This window comes from Meles meles, chromosome 18 (genome assembly GCF_922984935.1).
Source record: "Meles meles chromosome 18, mMelMel3.1 paternal haplotype, whole genome shotgun sequence".
In the NCBI taxonomy this organism is placed as follows: Eukaryota; Metazoa; Chordata; class Mammalia; order Carnivora; family Mustelidae; genus Meles; species Meles meles.
This window is the reverse complement of record NC_060083.1, coordinates 11,327,714-11,346,689: the sequence shown is the minus strand read 5'-3', so window position 1 is coordinate 11,346,689 and position 18,976 is coordinate 11,327,714. Positions and strand designations below refer to the sequence as shown.

Here is an 18,976-nt window from a genome sequence, read left to right as displayed (position 1 = left end):
GGGGGGTGGTATCTGTGCTCAGCTCAGCATCTGCCAGGCTGATCCACAGTCTGGGAAGCCTGACATGGCAGGAACAAGCCCTTCAGACCTCTTGTTCCTGAGGCAACAAGCTGAACCTGCCCAGCCACTGGGCCTCCTTCAGGTGGGCCTGGCCTAGTAAGGAGAAGGCTAGTCTGGAAAGTTTCCCAAAGGTTTTTGCGGAAAGAATGGGATGTTCCCATTTTTATTTTATTATTTTTTTTAAAAAGATTTTATTTATTTATTTATTTGACAGACAAGGATCACAAGTAGGCAGAGAGGCAGGCTGGGGGTGGGGGGAAGCAGGCTCCCTGCTGAGCAGAGAACCCAACGGCGCAGGGCGTGATCCCAGGACCCTGAGATCATGACCCCAGCCGAACGCAGAGGCTGAACCCACTGAGCCACCCAGGCGCCCCCCACCCCGTTTTTATTTTGAAGCAGATGACAATGACACGGGAACTCGGAGGATCTTTGCCCACCATCACTCTGGTCTTCCTGAAGCAACAGTTGTCTGCACTCTTCACTCTCTCGGGAGGCTTGTTGGGTGGGGGAGGTGGAAGGGAGGAATGTCTGGGTTTAGGCAGGAAAGCAGTGTTGAGAGGGAGCAGTGCTGGGAACCCTGGCCGGTGACTGAGACTGATGGAGAGACAGGGCCCAAAACTCACTCATCCGGATTTGGAGATTCACCCTCAGTGCTCCCTTTCCTCTCTGCCAGACCTCAGCACCTCCTGCATCCCCTACTAGGATCCCCCACTAGGGGCCCCCTGCGGAGCCTGGAGCCCCTTCTGACCGGAGGCGAGGAGGACACAAAGGTGGAGCCACACAGGGTGGGGCTGGGAGGGGACCTCCCGCGGGTCTCCAGCTCCTGGTCTTAACAACAGGTACAGGAGATGGCAGGCAGAGCTCAGCCACGTGAGTCTGTGCGGGGGAGGGCCTGCCGCAGCGCAGAGAGGGCAGGGACCCCGACAGGGCGAGGGTCGGGACGGCGGTTCTGGGGGCTCCTGCTGCCCTCAGGTCTCTCTGAGCAGGGGAGGAGGAGTCCCCACCCCCAGCGGGACCAGACTCTGCGGGTGAGAGCCCGAAAGGAACGCAGAACCCGCGTCTGGGGTTTCCAGGGTAAAGTCCACTTGGGGGTCGAGGCCTTCTTCCGGTGGGGCGGCCGCCCCTCGCCCAGGCCGCACGCAGCTCCTCCGGGGTCGACAGGGGGATGGTCTCGGATCGGAGCGCAACCCCCCCGCCCCCACCCGCCAGAGGCCCTGCCCCTAGGGACTGCGGCGCCGGGAGGGCAGGGATCCGCGCCTCCGCGACCCCCCGCCCCGCCCCGCCCCGCGCGCCCGCCCCGCCCCGCGCGCCCCGGGCCCGCCCCCGAGGCCCCGCCCCCGCGCGGCGCCCAGTCCCGGGGCTCGCGGGCCCGCCCGGCCCCCCCGCCCTCCGCCCGCCCTCCCACCGCCCCTCCGGCGAGCCCGGCCCGGGGGTGGCCAGTCGCGGCCCGCAGCGGCGGAGGAGCTCGTTGTCTCCCCGCTAGGCCGGCGCTCGCCCCGCGCGCTCCGCTCGGCCATGGAGCCGGGCCCAGACGCCGAGGAGGCGCACACCGTGCGGGAGGCGCTGGGCCGCTACGAGGCGGCGCTGGAGGGCGCGGTGCGGGCGCTGCACGAGGACATGCAGGGGCTGCAGCGCGGCGTGGAGAGGCGCGTTGCCGAGGCGCTGCGCCTGGCCGGCCCGCTGGCGCGTACTGTGGCCGACCTGCAGCGCGATAACCAGCGGCTGCAGGCGCAGCTCGAGCGCCTGACGCGGCAGGTGGAGGCTCTGGGGACGGGGCCGTCCCCCGCGGCCGGCACTCCGGGCACGCCCAGCCCTCCGCCCGCCGTCCCCGGCCGCGCGCCCCGCCTGGGCACCGCACGCTTTGCCAGCCACGCCACCTTCTCGCTGTCCGGCCGCAGCCAGGTGAGGCTCGGGGAGCGCCGGCTACGGTGCGCGGGCGCCGGAGTCTTGGGGCTGCGCGCCCTGGGGCCGCCCCTCCGCCGCCAGTGCGTGCGCCCGCCCGCCCGCGCGCGTCTGCTGGGCTGGGAGCCACGGGCCGCTGGCCGCTGGGACTCGGTGTGGGGGTCCGGCCACCGCTCCGCCGTGGGAGAGGGCCGGAGAAGCCTGCCCGCTGCACCTGTCTCGGGCCCTCTCCTTTCTTTGGAACCAGGCCCTGGCTTGCCCAGAGTTCGGTCTCCCTCTCCCCTTTGTCCCGTGACGCTAAGGGCTTAGGAGCTGAGTTAGGGCCCCCGACCATTTCCACATCGCCTGCTGGCCGCCGGCGAGTCCGAATGGTCAGCAACCCCCACCTCCATTCACGGCCCCCCGCGTTGCCGCTCACTGAGGCCTGACGGCTCAGGTTATTAATTAACTCAAACTGAGAACTCAGGCCCCTTGAGTATGTGAGCCAGAGGCGAGGAGGACACAATGTGGCTGGGGCCACCTCATTTGGGAACTGGTAGGGGGTTAAGGGATCCGGGGAAACCAGCCTTGAGCAGTCCCTAGCTTCCTGGGGTCAGTGACCAGCAGGGAGTTCGTGGGGGTGGGGTGGGGTGCGGTGATAGAAGCCTGTGTGGACCCGTCACTTCCCTGAGCACGGGGCCTCCAGGAGAGGCGGGTTAGAATGTTTCCATGCTGTGTGCAGTGGCCCTTAGGTGGGATTTTCCACTCTGCTCAGGCATGTGCTCTGGGGTTGGGTTTCCAGGGTCTGGGTCTGAGCCCTTTGCACCTGCTGCCCCTCCTTGGCTCAATCCCTCATGCAGTCAATCTCCTGTGTGGGCTGGGCTGCCCCTCGGGGGGCCAGGCAGAGAGGGATCAGCTCAGCGTTTGCCCCAGGAGGTCCCAGCTGGGTGGGAGATGGCCCCAGATGGCGCAGTGCCAACTGTGTATGGGCGGCCAGAGCCATGTGCCTGCCCAGTGGGTGTCCCAGGAGGCCTGTGTGCCAGACGGAGGCCCAGGGCTTGCCGCTGCTCGGGCAGGTGGAGGTGGGATGGGGCTGTGCACGCAGGCTCGGCAAACCCAAAGGGACTGCCTGGCCAGAGGGGAGCCTGATGTGGGTGAGAGGGGGAGGGTGAATTGTGAGGGCCCTCTGGGTGCTGGCTAAGGGAACCAGGCTTTGTCCCTGGGGGCGAGACCTTCCTCAACCTTCGGGGGTGGCAGAGCCCCCAGGCGGGCCAGTGCTCTGTGCAAAGTGTCTGCAAGTACAGACACAGTTAATTCTGTCCTGTGAGCACAACACACGACACATCCGTGGCATACAGTCACCACTGTGAGCTTGCACGTGCCTAATAAACTGTGTCATCGGCCGTTTTTGAAGTTGTATTCTGATACACGCTCGTGGAAGCAGCTGCCCGAGGTTTCAGAAAAATAACATCTGCGTCATGCGTGGATGAGTGTGTATTTGCACATGCTTGCTCATACGCGTGTCGGGGGGCTCCCCGGTCATCTGCCTCGGTGGGAATCGGCCAGAGGTGAGCTGGTCCTCTTGGATATGGGGGTGGTGGGTGAGGGGTGCCGGGCAGAGAGGGACAGGGTCTTCCCACTAGCCATCTGCAAGCTCCCGCAAGGACGGATGGCAGGATAGAGGGTGGCTGGAGACAGGGTGGGTTAAGGTGGGACAGCCCCAGGAGAGAAGACAGCCTGAACGGGGGCAGGGGTAGGGACATGGGGCCCGGGGGCTGCCTTGGGGCAAGGTCTGAAAGGGGGAGTCCGCATGGTGAGGTGGCATTTGGGCACAAACAGGAGCTTGCCCGGGGAGCTGCTGGGTCACAGCTCTGGTGGGGTCATGCTGCGTGGGAGGGTCTGTGGGACATCTAGGGGACGCTGTCCCAGAGCAGGTGGAGTCACGGATCTGGGGTGCCAAGGGTGGTCGAGGTTGGACGTCAGGGAGACACCAGGCCAGAGCTGGCCGTTGAAGGTGGCAGCGGGGGAGGGCTGCAGGGCAGAAGGAGAAGGTCAAGCAGGAGCCCTGGGTGACGTGCAGGAGATACCAGGGCCCCCGAAATCTCTAGGCTGGGGTCACAGGCCAGCAGGGCCGCTGTGGCTCTTCAGGGATGGGGATGGACACCCAGCTGGAACGTGGGTTGCAGGCCTCAGAAAGACGAACATCACTGATACCTGGTGGAGGAGGGGCGGGGTCGCATCTGGGGGCACAGCTCCCCCTTGCCTGGCTTCAGAAGCGCCGGTCCCCACGGCTCACGAGCGTGGACCCGTTTCTGGCAGCGAAAGGGGCTGTGCGGAGCTGCGTGCACGTTCACGTGCACTCACGTGGGGGGATGAGCAGCTCGGGCCCGCACGGGGAGTCGGCTTCAGTCTGGGCATGGGGCTGCCCCTTGTCTCTCACACCCCGTGTCTGTGTCCGGGGGGGAGGGTCCCGTTACGGCTGCAGTGGGTCGGGCGCCGTGCAGTCTGGGGTTACCCCACCCCTCTGTAATCAGCCAGATTTAGAGAGCCTTTGGCTTTCTGCTGCTTCAAACTGGGGGTTTGTAAGAGTTGGAGGTGGGTCCTACTTAGCTTAGAAATGGACCCTGAGCCTAATGGGGGGAGAGTGGGTTAATCCACTTCCCAGTGCACACACCTTGACCTTGCCAGGTAGTGAGACGACAGAGCTGTAGCCAGGGAAGGTCTGACAGGAGGGAGAGGGCTGGACACGCGTGGGAGCAACCAGGGAGGACTTCCCGTAGGCAGCCCAAATCCCTGGAGCAGATGGGAGCTGCTTTGGTCACATCCACTCTGAGGCCTCAGGAGCATCTCCTTGGAGGTGGACCTCACTTTTTCTGTATCTAAACCAAGCGGGGTGGGGCTGGGCAGGTTGGGTGGGCCCCTCGTGCTGGGTGGACTGGGTTCTTCAACAGTGACATCGGCCGGCAGGGACCTGCGGTGGACAGCAGCCGCCTGAGGCCAGGCCGGAGTTGTTCCCTGGAAGTGTCCTGGGCCGAGCCGGAGCCATTGCGTTCTCTCGTGGTGGAGGCGGGGGAGGCCCACAGGGATAGCTGCCAGGAGCTCCGGTCCAGGCCCGCCTGCGAGAGAAACCAGACTCCCTTATCTGCCTTCCTCTCCCAGACGCACTGTGTGATAGCAGAGGTCGCGGCTCTCGGGAGGCCTGCGTTGGGACGGAGTCTTGAGAACCACATGTGGGGGAGGGAGGGGGGGAGCCACAGTCCTGGCGCTGGTCACTCCAGGGCTGCCTGCGGGCTAAGGGTGTGGAGAGTCAGGCAGAACGGAGAACACCCGAAATGTGCCCGCCCTCCCAAAAGTGTTTCCAAACTTCCCAGGGAGAGGACTGTCCCCAGAGACCCTGAAATCGCTTGCCCTGCAGCCCTCCCCACCATGAATGTCCTCAGCCCTGGATTCCCGGACAGGGGCCTCCATCCCCATCACACAGAGCCCAGGTGGGGAACTCTGCAGGACCAGTTCCTATCCCCAGGGCCCCCCATGGGGCTGAGGCAGGCTGCCCCCCGATGCTGGAAGAGCCAGCTGGAGGCCCGGGGTGTGCTTGGGGACCCCAGCAAGGTCTCGCTCCAGCCCAGCTCCTTGGTTTAAGGGCTCTGTGCACAGAGATCCTGCTGGGGTGGCTACTCCATCATTACCCCGTTTCCTCTCCCTGATTGGGCTAAGGTCCAGTGGGGGCCAGGGGTCCGTCCTGCCCCAGGCTCCGGGGACAAGTTCGTGCTGAGTTGTCCTCTGTTTTCTGGAAGGCCAGAGCACTTGTGGCGAGTCTTGAGTTGGGTTGGGAGACCTGGGTCCCAAACCTTTGTTCCGCCACTGCCTATAGTCGGATGGGGATTTAGGCTTCTGGGTCATGTGATGACGGGGTGGAGGGTAGGCTCCGAGGAGTCCATTGGGCTGGGACATGGGCAGAGCACAGCCCTTTCCTCGAGGGAGGGCAGGGGACCCAGGGGGTCTGGGCTCAGCCCCCACCCTGGCTGCAGTCTAGCTGAGACCCCTTGATGGGAATCTGGTTGGTCCAGAGCTCGTTTCCTGTCTGGTGTTGGCGGCCGGTTCCCTGGGGCTTCACAGGGGTGGGGGACCTGCGACGTGCAGGGGCAGGCGTCTGGGGGCCCCCCGTAAAGACCCACATTCCTAAGAAATGGTTTCACCATCAGCCTGTCCCTCCAGGCTCCTACCTGGACCTGTGGCACCGGTTGGACCAGAGTAGGGTGGGTGGGGGGACACGGAGACCCCGGAGCAGAGTTGGCCCTGCTGATGGGTGGGGGCTGGGGTTCAGGGTGGACGGGTTGTTTCTCCTCCCCCTGCTGCTGGCTTCAGATCAGCCCACAGGTGCCTCTGCAGGAGCTCCCAAGTGCCCCCCCCTTTGCACTGCACCTGCGAGGGGGCCTGGCCCCTCCCCCGCCCTCCTGAGTCAGGAGCTGAGGGGTCACCCGAATTCTGGCCTTTCTCACCCTTTCTCACTTCCGCGGGACCCCACCCGCAGAGGGTCCCCTGTCCCACCGCATCCATCTGGAAGAGCCCGTGTAACTGCCCGGTCTCCCGTCACAACCAGCGTTTCCTCCAGCTTCTCCCCCAACCAGCTGATTCAGTCCCTGAACTCACCAGCGAGCTCTTCTTCCGTGAACCCAGCAGGAAGGGTCTGGATCTCATCGCCACCTTCTCCTTGACCCCAGGCCACCCATGGGTGCTGTGGCACATCTGCCTCCTTGGTTCCCATGCTCCCACCTCCCCCTGGCTTCTGCTGCTCCCCTCTGAGATGCCACTTCTCCCCACCCCAGGCCCCGTGCGCCCTGGGCCGTCTGTTCCTCTGCTGTGCTCAGGAGGCAGGACTCCTGTTCCCCCGGTCCTCTGTCCTTCCTCTGCAGCTGCGGGCGCAGATACCGAGCTGTCTCCTGACCTCGTGTCCCGGCTGCCCCAGGCCTCACCTTACCCTCTGTGTATCCTAGACCCGGATCCTTGCGTTCCCACCGACACTCCCCTCTTCCTCCTGGACACCCTCTGCTAGGATCCAAAGCCCAAGCTTTGAAGAGGCCTCGCCCCTCCCCATCCTCCACCTCCTCTCCCTCCCCACAGAACTCTGGTCCTGCCTTTGCAGCCGGGGCCTGTGTCCCCTCCCCATGGGCCAGCACCAAGGGCTGCGCGGTGTGTCTCCTGCCGCTCGATCGGAATGCTCTGTGCCCGGAAGCCTGTTTCTGCAGACATGAGTTGCTCCGCTGGGAATGGCCTCCCCTCCTCGTCTGCTGGGTTTACTCCAGACTTGGCTTGGGAAGGCCTCCCCGACCTGCTGGGCTGGAGGAAGTTTGCCAGAGGCGTGACTGTCAGGATGGCTGGGTGGTGTGCGCTCGAGGTCCTGGCTCCCCCACCTGCTCGACCCCAACGGACTCCCTCTGGCAGAGTGGCCGCCGCTAGCCCTGGTTGTGGGAGCAGCTGAGCCGTCCGGGGCCCGGGATGGGCTGTGTTAGTCATCTGGGAACCTTGCAGACCACAAGACAGCCTGGAAGTGTCGGGGAAGGGGATGGCCAACCTCTCCAGATGCCCTGGTAGTGGTCGGCCTGGATCCCCTTCCTGCGAGGCCGACCCCTGGGTCTGGGCCTCCACGTGACCCTCCCTGTGAGAAGGGCAGGGTCCCCGTGGAGAATGTTCCCCCCCAGCCACAGATGTCAGGGGGTCCTCACGTGTGTCCGTGGACGGCCCCTTCTCCGAGCCCCTGGGTTCTGTCGAACGAGGGCTGCTAGCGCCTGTGGGAGGCAGAAGCACGCTGGTGTAAGGACCAGGCCCAGAAAAAGGTCCTGACGCCTGTGGGACGCTCAGAGGGGACACGTGGCGCTGCCTCCGCCTCCAGCCGGGAAACGGAGACCCGGAGGGGCTGATCCGAGCCGAGCAGCATGGCGGTCGGTAGTGCGGCTGGGACACCAGGCCCCTGCGGGCCCTTGGGGTTGGCTCTGCTGCTGTGCGGAGGGGAAGAAGGGGCCCCGAGGAACCAGGCAGGCCCCCCGCTCCATGCACATGTCATAGCTCTGGGTCTAACGAAAGTCCTCGGTGTGCTGTGCCCAATGTTGGCCCAGAGGACCTTGTGCTGCTGGGTTTGGCAGCCCTTGGCTGGCAAGCCTGGCTGGCACGAATGGGCCTGCCCGGCCTGGAGTGCCAGCTCTCGGGGCCTGGGGAGCGGTCTGGAGAAGACTGGGCCACCTTGTACACAGCTCGGAACCCTTGCTCCTCATCTTTTGTCCCTGGCACTCTGGGCACGTCTGCCTGGCTGGACCCCAGGGGCTCCGCGGTGGGGGCTGGGTGCGCTCCAGCCTGCCGTGGGATCCGGGCCCGCTGCGGTATCTTCTGGGGGCTCTGTCTCAAACGTGTGTGTTGTTCGGCCCCAGAATGAGGGGGGCCTTTAGACGGTGGTCTGGGGGGAGGGCAGCGGGCCCTGCCTGACGGGGCCTCCTTGGGCGTGTGTCTCGGCAGAGCCTGGACCACCAGGACGAAGCTGGCGAACCAGAGACGCAGAGGGCCTCGGATTCGTACGTCATCGAGAATGGGCACCAGCCAGGGGCAGGTAGGGGCCGACGGCACAGGATGGGGGGCTGCAGATTGCCTCTGTGCCCGGCCGGCGCTTGGATGGGAGGGCACCTGAACCTGGACCCCAGCAGCTAGAGAGACCGTCAGGGGCAGCTTCGCTCAGGGTGAAGCAGAACTTTCTAAACACACAGGGAAACGGGCGCTCTCGGGAGGCGACGAGCTCCCTGTTTCTGGAGGAGTGCGGGCTGGGGCTGAGTGCTCGTCCAAACAGCGAGCAGTGCAGTGGCTGACGGGCTGCTCGTGTTTACTGCGCTGACTCTGAGGGCGGTTTGGAATAGACATAAAGTCTGGTTGGAGCTTTGAGGTGTCTGCCGAAGAGGGAGGTCAGGGAGGCCTTCCTGGAGGAGGTGAGGGGGAGGTGCAGGGAGGCTAGAGTCCTCCTGGGGGGTCTGAGTTGGCTTGGATGCCACGGCTGACCTGCCCCCCTACCCCTGTGGTCACGTGTTCCAGGTCTGGGTGATGGACCCCCGGAGACCACCCAAACCTTCCCAGCACCAGAGCCGCCGAAGCCGCGCCCCGTGAGCCTGCCCTTGCGGCTGCCCCACCAGCCCGTCACAGCCGTCACGCGGGTCTCAGAGAGGTTCTCGGGGGAGACCTCGGCCACGGCTCTCTCACCCACGTCTGCCGCCGTCCTGGGGGGCCCCAGCTCGAGCCCCAGTGAGCCCAACACGGCCTGGACTCCTGGTCCCAGCGGTAGGAGCAGGAGAGCAGGGCCTGGGGGCAGACCCCACCCAAGGTGGAGGGTGGGCAGGGCGCGGAGATGGGTGCTTGGCAAGAGACCCAGAAAAGCTGGGGCAGCACTGCAGCCCACCCCTGCCCCACCACGACCCCCTCTACTGGCCCATCCACGCGGCCCATCCCGGTCTGACTGAGGCACTCCCCATAGCTGTCGTCGAGTCGAGCTGCGGGGAGAAGGTGGTTTGCACCCCTGCACAGTCTGGCATGCTTCCCTGGGTCTGGCCTGTGGTCAGGCTGTCGGTGGTGGTCCCGGGGCGGGGCTTCCAGAATGAGGGTTTGGGAATGAAGTGTCTGCTGGAGACGTAGCAGCCCGGGAGGCCTGCGCCCTCAAACGCAGGATGGTGACCCATACCAGCCTTTTTGTGTCCTTGCTGTATGTTCCTAGCTTTCTGTCCCTCAACTGCTGGCCGAGGTGGGGCCAGGAGCCTGGGCACCTGCCTGTCCAGGGAGGGATGCTGGGGCCGGGAGGGGCCGGTGGTGGGCCCTCCCCACACCCAGGCCTACTTGTCTTCTCTCCTCGTCCCGCAGAGAAGAGCCCTTGTGTCCCGCGGTCTGGTGCCGGCTATGGGGCAGCACTGGCAGGCAGGGACGGCGACAGGTGGGTCGGGATGGCCTTAGCGGGTCTCGTTTCCTGCCCCCCCCACAAGGCGAGCCAGGGTCCAGAGCTAGGGCAGCAGGAGAGGCGAGGCAGGCTCCCCCTGCATAGTCTTGCTTGGAGAAACGTGGCCGCAGCTGTTTCTATGTGGACGCCTTGGATCAGGGCCAGGCGAGGCTGGGAGGAGGCATCTCAGGCCCACAGAGCATGGAGGGAGGGAGGCCGTCTTCACCCCGGCTGGCCAGGCTCCCTCTGCTGGGTGCTTCCCGCCACCTGTATGGGATGGAGGAGGCACCTGGAGAGGCCCCTGGGCTGGGGTAGGTGTGTGGGGCCCCCCTGGGTGCAGGCCTCCTCCTGGTTCCCCCAGGCCAGCTGGACTGACCCTGGAGCTTGGATGGGGCGGTGGGGCTCGGCTTTTCCTGTAATCATAAAGGGAAATTGTGACTTTCTGGCAAACGGTTGAGGAGGAAACAAAGGGGGTCTTATCTAGTGGTGGGCAGGCTGGGCCCCGTGGGGCTGGTCTGGGGTACCCCCGCCCTGCCCGCCCCAGGACCTGGCACCTGCTGAGGGGGCTGCTCTCTCGGGTGTGCGGCTTGGACAGAGGCTGGATTGCAAACCGGCTCGGCAGGGTGGGCCTGGAACCTGCGGGGCTTCCTCTGTCCCTGCCGCTTCCCCTGCCTCCGTCACTCTGTCACTCCGTGGGGCGGGGGGGCCCTGGGCCCGGGGGGGCCTGGTGTTCTTGACACGTGGTTCTCTCCTCAGCCCAACCCTGGCGACGCCGCCCCGGTCGCCCCCATCCCCCCCGCCACCGGCCACCGCCCAGGCCCGGCGCCGGGAACTGGTGAGGTCGCAGACGCTGCCGCGCACGTCGGGGGCGCAGGCCCGGAAGGCGTTGTTTGAGAAGTGGGAGCAGGACACCGCGGGCAAGTACGGACACCTGACCCAGAGTGGGGCCCGGCCCTGTTCCTGTGACGAGAGCCCCTCTCCTGCCCGTTCTGGGGGTGCCCCAGGCGGCCCTCTGTCGCCCTCCCTTGGTTTCTGGGCACAATGGGGACTCCCAGGGGAGCGGTGGGGGCACCCTGCCCCCCGCAGAGACAGGGCTGCTGTTTGCATAGGTATCCAGCAGTCAGCCAGACACCTGCCGTGTGCAGGGTGGGGCCAGGCCTGTGTGGTGAGGATGCCCCCCTCCCGTCCTGACGGCCTCCCACCAGCGAGGGAGACTGAGGCAGACAGCCTGATCTCGGCTGCTAGGGAGTGTTCTTGGGGTACAGATGAGGATCCCCTCTCTGACTAGAAGGAACCGTGTCAGTGAGCATGGCGTCAGGGAGGCTGGGATGAAGGGAAGGGGGAGCTGCGGGCAGCGGCCTCAGGCCTCGAGGGCTCGGGGGCCCTGGTTTCCAGGCTGGGATATAGACAGGAACTTGGGGGCTGGAGGGAGGACGGTCTTGCCAGACATTGTCAAGGGAGGTTCTCCCTGGGTGAGCAGAGCCGGTGGGGGCATGCTCCTGGGGGCGTGGGATCACCGGGGAGCCATGGCCCTGGGGGGGAGGAGGAGGAGGGCCCCCTGCAGGCTGCACCCTTCGCACAGGGGCAAAGGCGAGGCGCGGGCCAAGCTGAAGCGGTCCCAGAGCTTCGGGGTGGCCAGCGCCAGCAGCATCAAGCAGCTCCTACTGGAGTGGTGTCGCAAGAAGACGCTTGGCTACCAGGTGAGCCGGGTTCCGCCCCAGCCCGGGGTCCCCTCGGGGGCAGGGGCGTGGGAGTGGGCTGGAGTCCCGGCTTCCCCAGGGGCCAGGGTGTCTCTGGGACCGGGACACAGGGGTGGGCTGGAGTCTCGGCTTCCCCAGGGGTTGCTGGCCGCCCACAGCACGTGCTCAGAAACCCCGGGGCTCCGGCGGCTGGACCCGTGCACCTGACCGGCTGGGGTCTGGTGGCTGTGACTCCTTGCTGACTGGCGGGTGCTGGGAGGGGCTGCCTGTGGGGGAGCCGTGCCCCCGCTCACCTCCCTGCGTTGACCCCTGGCCGCCCGGAAGCACGTGGACCTGCAGAACTTCTCCTCCAGCTGGAGTGACGGGATGGCCTTCTGCGCCCTGGTGCACTCCTTCTTCCCTGATGCCTTCGACTACGGTGCCCTGAGCCCCACACAGAGGCAGAAGAACTTTGAGCTGGCCTTCACCATGGCTGAGTGAGCACGGCGGGTCCCGAGCGGGCGTCGGCCCTGGGGTGGGGGTGCCGCAGGCAGACTGGGGGCGAGCCCCTCCACTCTGCCCGTTTCCTGCACTGCCCGGGGGACGCCAGTCTGGGGGGTCGCCCAGACTTGCTGGGGTGCTGGCACTCGGCTCGCTGCACCTGCCCTTCCTGCTGGGTGCCTGGCCCTGTCGTGCTGTCTGGGGGCCACGGGGTGGGGTCTCCCAGGGCACCCCACCTGTTCTCTCGGGGCGGGCGGGGAGATTCCGTTGTTTCCGGGCGAGCAGGACGTCGAAGGTCTGCCTGGGAGACATCTTAAGAGCTTCTCTGACGGGTCGATCGTGCTTCTCTAAATGCCGTCCTGGCATCTGATACGAAATCGTCTACTTCTCCGAGACCCACTCTCTGCAAGGAGGCTGGGTGGGGCAGAGTCTGGGATGTCCTGTCTGGGATGTCCCGTCTGGGGTTTGGTGGTTGGCTGGAGGCAGCCCGTGGGGCGTCAGGGCTCCAGTGGGGGTGCAGGCAATCCCCTGGGGCTTGTCTGCCTGTGTCCTCGGGGGGCCGGAGAGTGGCTGCAGGGACAGGGTAGTAGATGGACCAGCTCCCAGTGGCCGGTGGGTGGGGGCTGGGGGAAATGGCTCTATCCTCACATTGGGGCCTCCTCTGGCTGGACACCGTCAGGGGGCAGAGGGCAGGGCAGCCTGGGGACGGGGCACAGTGGAGGATGTTTAGGGCTGCCGGATGCTCAGTTTCCAGGAATTAGGGGGCAGAAGGTCAGAGGGAAAGAAGCCCCTCCCCCCGCACAAGCCAAGTTTCCTGGAGGGAACTTTTCTCTCTCCCGGGGCAGCCTCTGTGCCTGCTGACATCAGCCCCTAGCAGCCTGCGTGTGCCCGCCCAGTGCCCTGAGCAGGGGCAGGCCTCACGCCAGGCCTGGACCCTGGACCTGGCCAGGGACGGTTCCTTGGGTCCCACCAGAGCCGATGGGGCTGGCGCTCTCCAGGGCGGCAGCTCCTGCTCAGGGGGCATGACGGAGACGGCAGCTCCCAGCTTCGTGGTTGAGCTGTCGGAATGTTGGTACTGCCCCGTAGTGTGGTCTCGGGTGACACGCTTAGACTCAGGGTCCCAGGAACTCCGTGTATCCTTTAAGAGCCTTCCCTTTCTTGGCTGTTTGGGGTAGCTGTCATCCTAATCACAGAAGCAGCTCTGGAGGGAGTGTGTTATGCAACCGGACCCAGACGGCCAGGAAGAAGAGCCAAGGGGGATGGCCGGTGTTGGGGAGGGCGTCTCGCTGGTGGGAGCCCGAAATGGTGGCTCCCAAAGTGCTGACTTGGAGTGTGTGGAGCCGGGGCTCTGAGGCGGGCACCGGGGACCCAGCCCGGCTGGTGAGGCCTCATGTGGCCCCTGGGGTTCTCTTTCATCAAGACCAGGGGGCCGTGCCCTGGGCCAGGCTGGGCCGAGCGGGGAGAGGGGCCCTGGGCCACAGGGAATGCAGCCCCCCTCACCCACCCCAAACCCCGCGGCCAGAACCAGAGTGATCGGAAGCTGCGCTCTCCCTGCAGGAGGGGTGGGCTCCTGGAGCCTCTAGACTTGGACACACGTTTCCTCTATTCCTAGCCTGGGGGTGACATGCCGGCCGCTCCGGGTTCTTCTCTCCTCCTCCCCAGAGCGAGCAGAGGGGCCGCAGCCTGGCCTTGCCTCCCTGTGGCCTGGGCCTGCTTGTGACCTGGGAGGGGAGGATGGTTGGCCTGTGGCCTTGAGCTCTCGGTGGTGAGGGGAGGGGCTTGTTGGGCTCTTCTGCGGCCTTGGGGGGAGGGGTGGAGCTTGTTCAGGGCCTGGGAAGGGGTCTCCCCTGGGGGTCCCGTGGGAGGTGACCTCACAGGTGCAGTTTGGGTCGCCTGGTTCTGTGGGCAGCAGGCTGGCCAGGAGCCGGCGGGGTGCGATGGAGGAAGCACGGGCTCCTCAGACACGGGGGCACCTCCCATCGGGGAGTGTTTCCAGACCGTTCCGTGAGCAAGGGCCAGAGAGGCACAGCGGAGGCTCGGGAACCAGGGCTGGGACTGACGGCCCAGAGACTCCCTGTGGCCTCGTGTGCCAGCAATTCTGTGTTGACAGCAGCGCGAGCTCCCTTGTTGGCGGGGCCTCCGGGACTTGGAAGGCGGGAACGCCAGCCCTTTTTTGAGGCGACCGCCGTGGGTGGGTGCGCGGGGGCCCCCTCTGCACCCCGCCCCCACCCCAGCCGCGGGCCAGGGCAGGCCCAGGGCCGGGTGTGTGGCCCGCGGCTCCCGCGTGCCCTGTGGGGAATGTGTCCTGCTCTCCGGTTACCGTGTGTGTGCGAAGCCAGCCAGGAGGCGGTCGCCGCGCCGGGCATCCGCATCTAGAGAAGCCTTAAGTAAAAATAACCCCGTGCCCCTCCTCCACGTCCCCCCCGGGCCAGCCCGTGCTGATGGAGGATCCAGGTAGAGCTGGACTGGTGGAGTCGGAACCCAGCCCCAGGCAGGGTGCGGCCTCGGGAACTCGTTAGAAAATGGTCGTCCTTCATCCTTTGGACCGGTCCGCGGCGTCTGAGTTCTTTCAACGAGCTGGTGTCGCCTTTTACGAGAGCGGTTTATGGATGTGTCTATTGGGCCTCAACTTTTCAGAAAGAGCCACGGGGGCCTCGAATATTCTGAGTCTCACGTATTTTTGTAAAAGTCCGTACCCATCATCATCTTCCTCTTACCATATTCTGATTCCGAAATTTCATTCAGCCTGTGTCTGCAGCTCCTGGGAGACTCGACGTTACCTTTGCGGCTGGCAGGGTGGGGACCGGGGCCCTGGTGGTTGGTAGGGGAGCCGGGATCTTGCCCATGGCTTCCCATCAGAGGCCCGGGAGGCCTTCATCCCCATCCTCACCGCCACCCTGATGGGGAAGCCCTGCTGTCCGGGCAGGGCTGCCCGTGGTGGGAGCCTCGGGGGTGCAGACGGGGGTCAGCGCTCTCTCCCTGCACGGGCTGGAACATGCCAGCCGTTCTGGGCGCCCTCCGGTAAGAAGGCGGGGAGGACGCTAGAAGCAACACAGACACGGTCCCCAGTGCCCTTCTAGCTGTTTAGTCTTGGGGAAAGACACGATAGGGAGGTTCTCGGAAGGTTCTCTTCTAACAGGAGATGTGGGGAAAAGTCAGGCTGAGACGGCGCGTGTGGGACGGATAGGTAGGAAGGACGCAGAGTCGACAAAGCCTACGTGTGAGGGGAACTTCCCTGGCCTTGGGGCAGAGCGGGCCAGCCAAGTAGGGCCACTGCGGAGAGAGCTGCTGTCCTGTCCCTGGTGCTCGGGGGCCGGCACTCCTCTCTCCAGGCTGACAGGCAGGATTTTAAGATGGCTCTCATCAGACTTGGGGACCGCGGACCCCGTGTCTGGGGGACGGCCTGGCAGACGTGCCGAGGTGGGAAGGCCTTGGGTTCGCAACCCTTCCCCACCGGCAAAGCAAACCCTTCCCCACAGGCCTGCCCTTGGTCAGAGCTCATGCTTCACCGACACGGAGCCCCGACCTGGCCCACCGGGGACGCCAGGGAGCCCTGCCTGGGACCAAGACCCCGTCACCTCATGAAGCCACTGGGTTCCCTCACAGGGACACGCTCCAAACCAACGGGGAGGCGGCAGTGGGCCCCGGGACAGATGTCTGTGTTTCACTCTGACCCTTGGGTTCTGAGAGGAGGCCTGGCGTCCGGCCAGCATGCAGGGCGGGGCCTGGAGCTTGTGTCCCAGTCCAGGGCCTGGGGCCAGGGAAGGGCCATGGGAGGCGCCAGCACTGGCCCGCAGGCCCCGGGGTGCCAGCAGGGGATGGGGGCGTGAGTCCGGAGCCAGCCTCCAAACCCAGCTGCTCAGAGTCCAGATTCCGACCAGCTGTCCCATCCACGTGCATGCTCCTTAAATCGAGCGCCATGACGAAAATGACAAGTACCGCTGGTGTTAATTAACTGCGCTGTTCGGGGCCACAGAGAGCCCTGCTGCCTGGTGCAGGGCGGTCGGAGGCTGGGAGAAGGGAAGTGTCTTTCTTACCCCAAGTCAGTAAGGAAGGGGCCAGGTTGTGAACCCTGATAGTCATGTACTTGTTCACGGGGGAGGAGGCGGGGACCTTGGGACCATGAACCGCGCCCCACCACAGAGGGACGGACGCTGACAGCACCAGGTGTGGGCGTTTGAGCCCAGGCGGTGCCACGATTCTCATGCCCTGGGCAGCACGGGTAGCGGTTGGAGGGACCCACAGTCTGAGGACTGGCGCTGACCCCGTCACTGTGGGTGCTGCCACGGGGCCTGGGGACAGTGGGGAAACCCCTCTCTTTCCAGCCTAGAGAACGCCCACTTCCCCTCTACACCGGGCCCCAAGGCTAGACCAGTGTTCCTGAGGGCGTGTGGTCCTGGGGGCCTGGGGGCCGTGAGGGGGTCATAGGCAACTTCCTGACCCTTGGGACCCGTCAGCAAGCAGGTGGTGAAACCCGGTGAGCAGTTCACGCCTGCGTTAAGCAGAGTGGAGGAGGGCGAGAAACCAGCAACTGGGGAAAATCTCGGGGGCAGAGGGCACCTTTGTGAAACTGTGGGCACATTCGCGGGCATGGGCCGCGTCCCCCAGCACGGGTCCCGGACAAGTATTAAGAGACCGCTTAGGAGCCGTCTGGGTGAATTTGTTTTTTACTTCCTTTGTTTTACATTTTATAGTTCGTGCCGATTTTCCACATCCTACCCATATATGCTGAATTTTTTTTAGCAAAACTTAGTTTTTAAATTAAACTAAAATTTTGCTAATAGAATTCGGACTCACACTTATAAGTGCATTTAGTGAAATTTCCGAGGGAACATTAATTTCACCGAAATGCACAACAAAGCAGTCTAGTGACGTGAGAACGTGGATTGACTCGGTGGTTCCTGGATGCGGGGTCTGGGCAGTGCTACCTTGGATGGAGTGACGCCGGGGTCTCCCGGGTCATGGGAAGGCCCGGGGCGGGGTGGGGGGCGTTCTGTCGGTGGGTGGCTGGAACCCTTGCCCTGACAGCGCTTCTGTGTTTCAGGAACCTGGCCAACTGCGAGCGGCTCATCGAGGTGGAGGACATGATGGTGATGGGCCACAGGCCGGACCCCATGTGCGTCTTCACCTACGTCCAGTCACTGTACAACCACCTGCGTCGCTTTGAATGAAGCCCGTGGGGCCTGGCTGGCCAGGGCCGGCCCTGGGAGGAGACTGTGGGGCCGCCCGCACTCCCCCAGCGGGGCGACCCCAGCGGTCTGGGGTGAGAGCGTCGTTGTCCTGTGCCGCGCAGCAGGCCATCGGCCCACTGTGCCGTTCGACATGGGCACCGTGCTGTGCGTGGGGTGCGGCCAGGGCCCCCCAGAAGAGGGAGGGCTACCAGAGTGCGATTGGTGCTAAGTGATGATCCCCCTTCCAGTAAAAGTCTTGCCTGTGGGTTCTGGAATGCGAGATCGCTTCCCCGCAGGTGACTCTGATACGTTGGCTTTACGGCGTTCCGCAGGTCGCCAGGTGTGTTTTATGATGATATCCAGAGCTCTCTCCGTCCCAAACTAGCGTAGCTTCCTCCCTCTGGGCCTCTGCCAGGAAGCCAGAAGGACGCCCCGCCAGCAGCCCAACACGGAAGACCACGTCTTGGGAAGAAACTGTCTAATCTCTCCCAGGTCCTGGGCAACAGATGACCTTCAAGTCACCCTGGCTCTCTGGGGAGACGGGACGGCTGTTGCCTGGTCCTGAGGTGCCCGATCCTTCCCGGGAGGCCCCATCAGCATCTGGCTAAGAGTACGCTCTCAAGACCTTAAAGCTTTTAGGGAAGGATAAGGCCCTTTGTGCAGAGAGCTAGTTTTGACTCACTTTGTTTAGGGCTCTGCCGCAGGCATCTATGGAGGTGACTGCATCTGTACCGCTGACCGTTTGTCATAAAAAGATGCGTCCAGCGTCACTCATGGTTTGTTTTTTCTGTTCCGAGACGCGGGCCTTGTGGAGGGGAGATCTTTGCTTGCATTTCCCATGAAACTCTGCCCAAATCCCCTCCCCACCCCATATCTGCCTCTGTTTCTCCATCGCCGCCCGGAAAGTTGACGGTCATGTTTGGACATTTGTTGGTACGTCTTCCCTCACCCCTGCTGCTGCGTGAGCGAGATCTGGGAGTTGCCCTCTGGGCGCTGATGGGCGGGCCAGGGACAGCCATGGCCAGGAACGCCGGGCTCTGCTGCCGTCCCGTCGTGGAGCACTGGGTCACGGCCACAGCTGTTTGCGCTAGGTTCCTGCAGAACATCTGTAGAGTCCACATACGTACCCATTAGCTTATTCAAGACCTTCTCCCAACTGGGATGGATTTTAGGCACAAACTTCTAGAATTCTAGCTTTCTAAGGAGCTGTTAGGTCCTGAGCTCATGCAACAAGCTCCAAATGCCAGAGCCTGTGTGCCTTCTCAGGCTCATATGCGTGGTCCTTGTGTGTTGGGGGACCAGGACTCTCTGGGGCATGAGGGGGGACACGGCGGAACTTGCCAGGAGGGTGAGCAGAAGCTCAGCAGATTTGCTCATTGGGGCTGAAGTCTTACTCCGTCCTTTATTTTTCCCTGCAGTGGGAACTACTCTCTCTCCCTCTCTCCCCCCCCACCCCCACCCACCTCTCTCTCTTGTTCATGGAGGCCCGGGACGGTCCTATTAGCAGAGACATGTGCCTGTTTTTTATTTTTTTATTTCCCAAACTGCAGCTTAGGGTTTCAAGCCTCGAGCCCATTTGGGACACCGGGGCTCTGTGCGAAGTGTTTCTGTCTGTTACCGAGTGTTCACACGCGGGAGCCAGAGCTCTCCTGAAGCGCACACGCAGCCCCGCACCTTCGCACATCCAACGGGGCAGATGCTGCCGGAGTAAGGAGCAGTTTCTC

At 64.4% G+C, this 18,976-nt stretch overlaps 1 protein-coding gene across 1 annotated transcript; it reads left to right on the top strand.

Annotated features, from left to right (window-relative positions):
- Positions 1 to 1,475: 1,475 nt before the first annotated feature.
- SMTNL2 (smoothelin like 2) lies at positions 1,476 to 18,022 on the top strand. The gene is made up of 8 exons (XM_045986118.1): positions 1,476 to 1,962; positions 8,449 to 8,539; positions 9,013 to 9,255; positions 9,829 to 9,898; positions 10,658 to 10,822; positions 11,484 to 11,601; positions 11,926 to 12,077; positions 17,126 to 18,022. The coding sequence occupies exons 1-8, from the start codon at positions 1,576 to 1,578 to the stop codon at positions 17,250 to 17,252; spliced, it is 1,353 nt and encodes a 450-aa protein (XP_045842074.1). The 5' UTR covers positions 1,476 to 1,575; the 3' UTR covers positions 17,253 to 18,022.
- Positions 18,023 to 18,976: the final 954 nt, after the last annotated feature.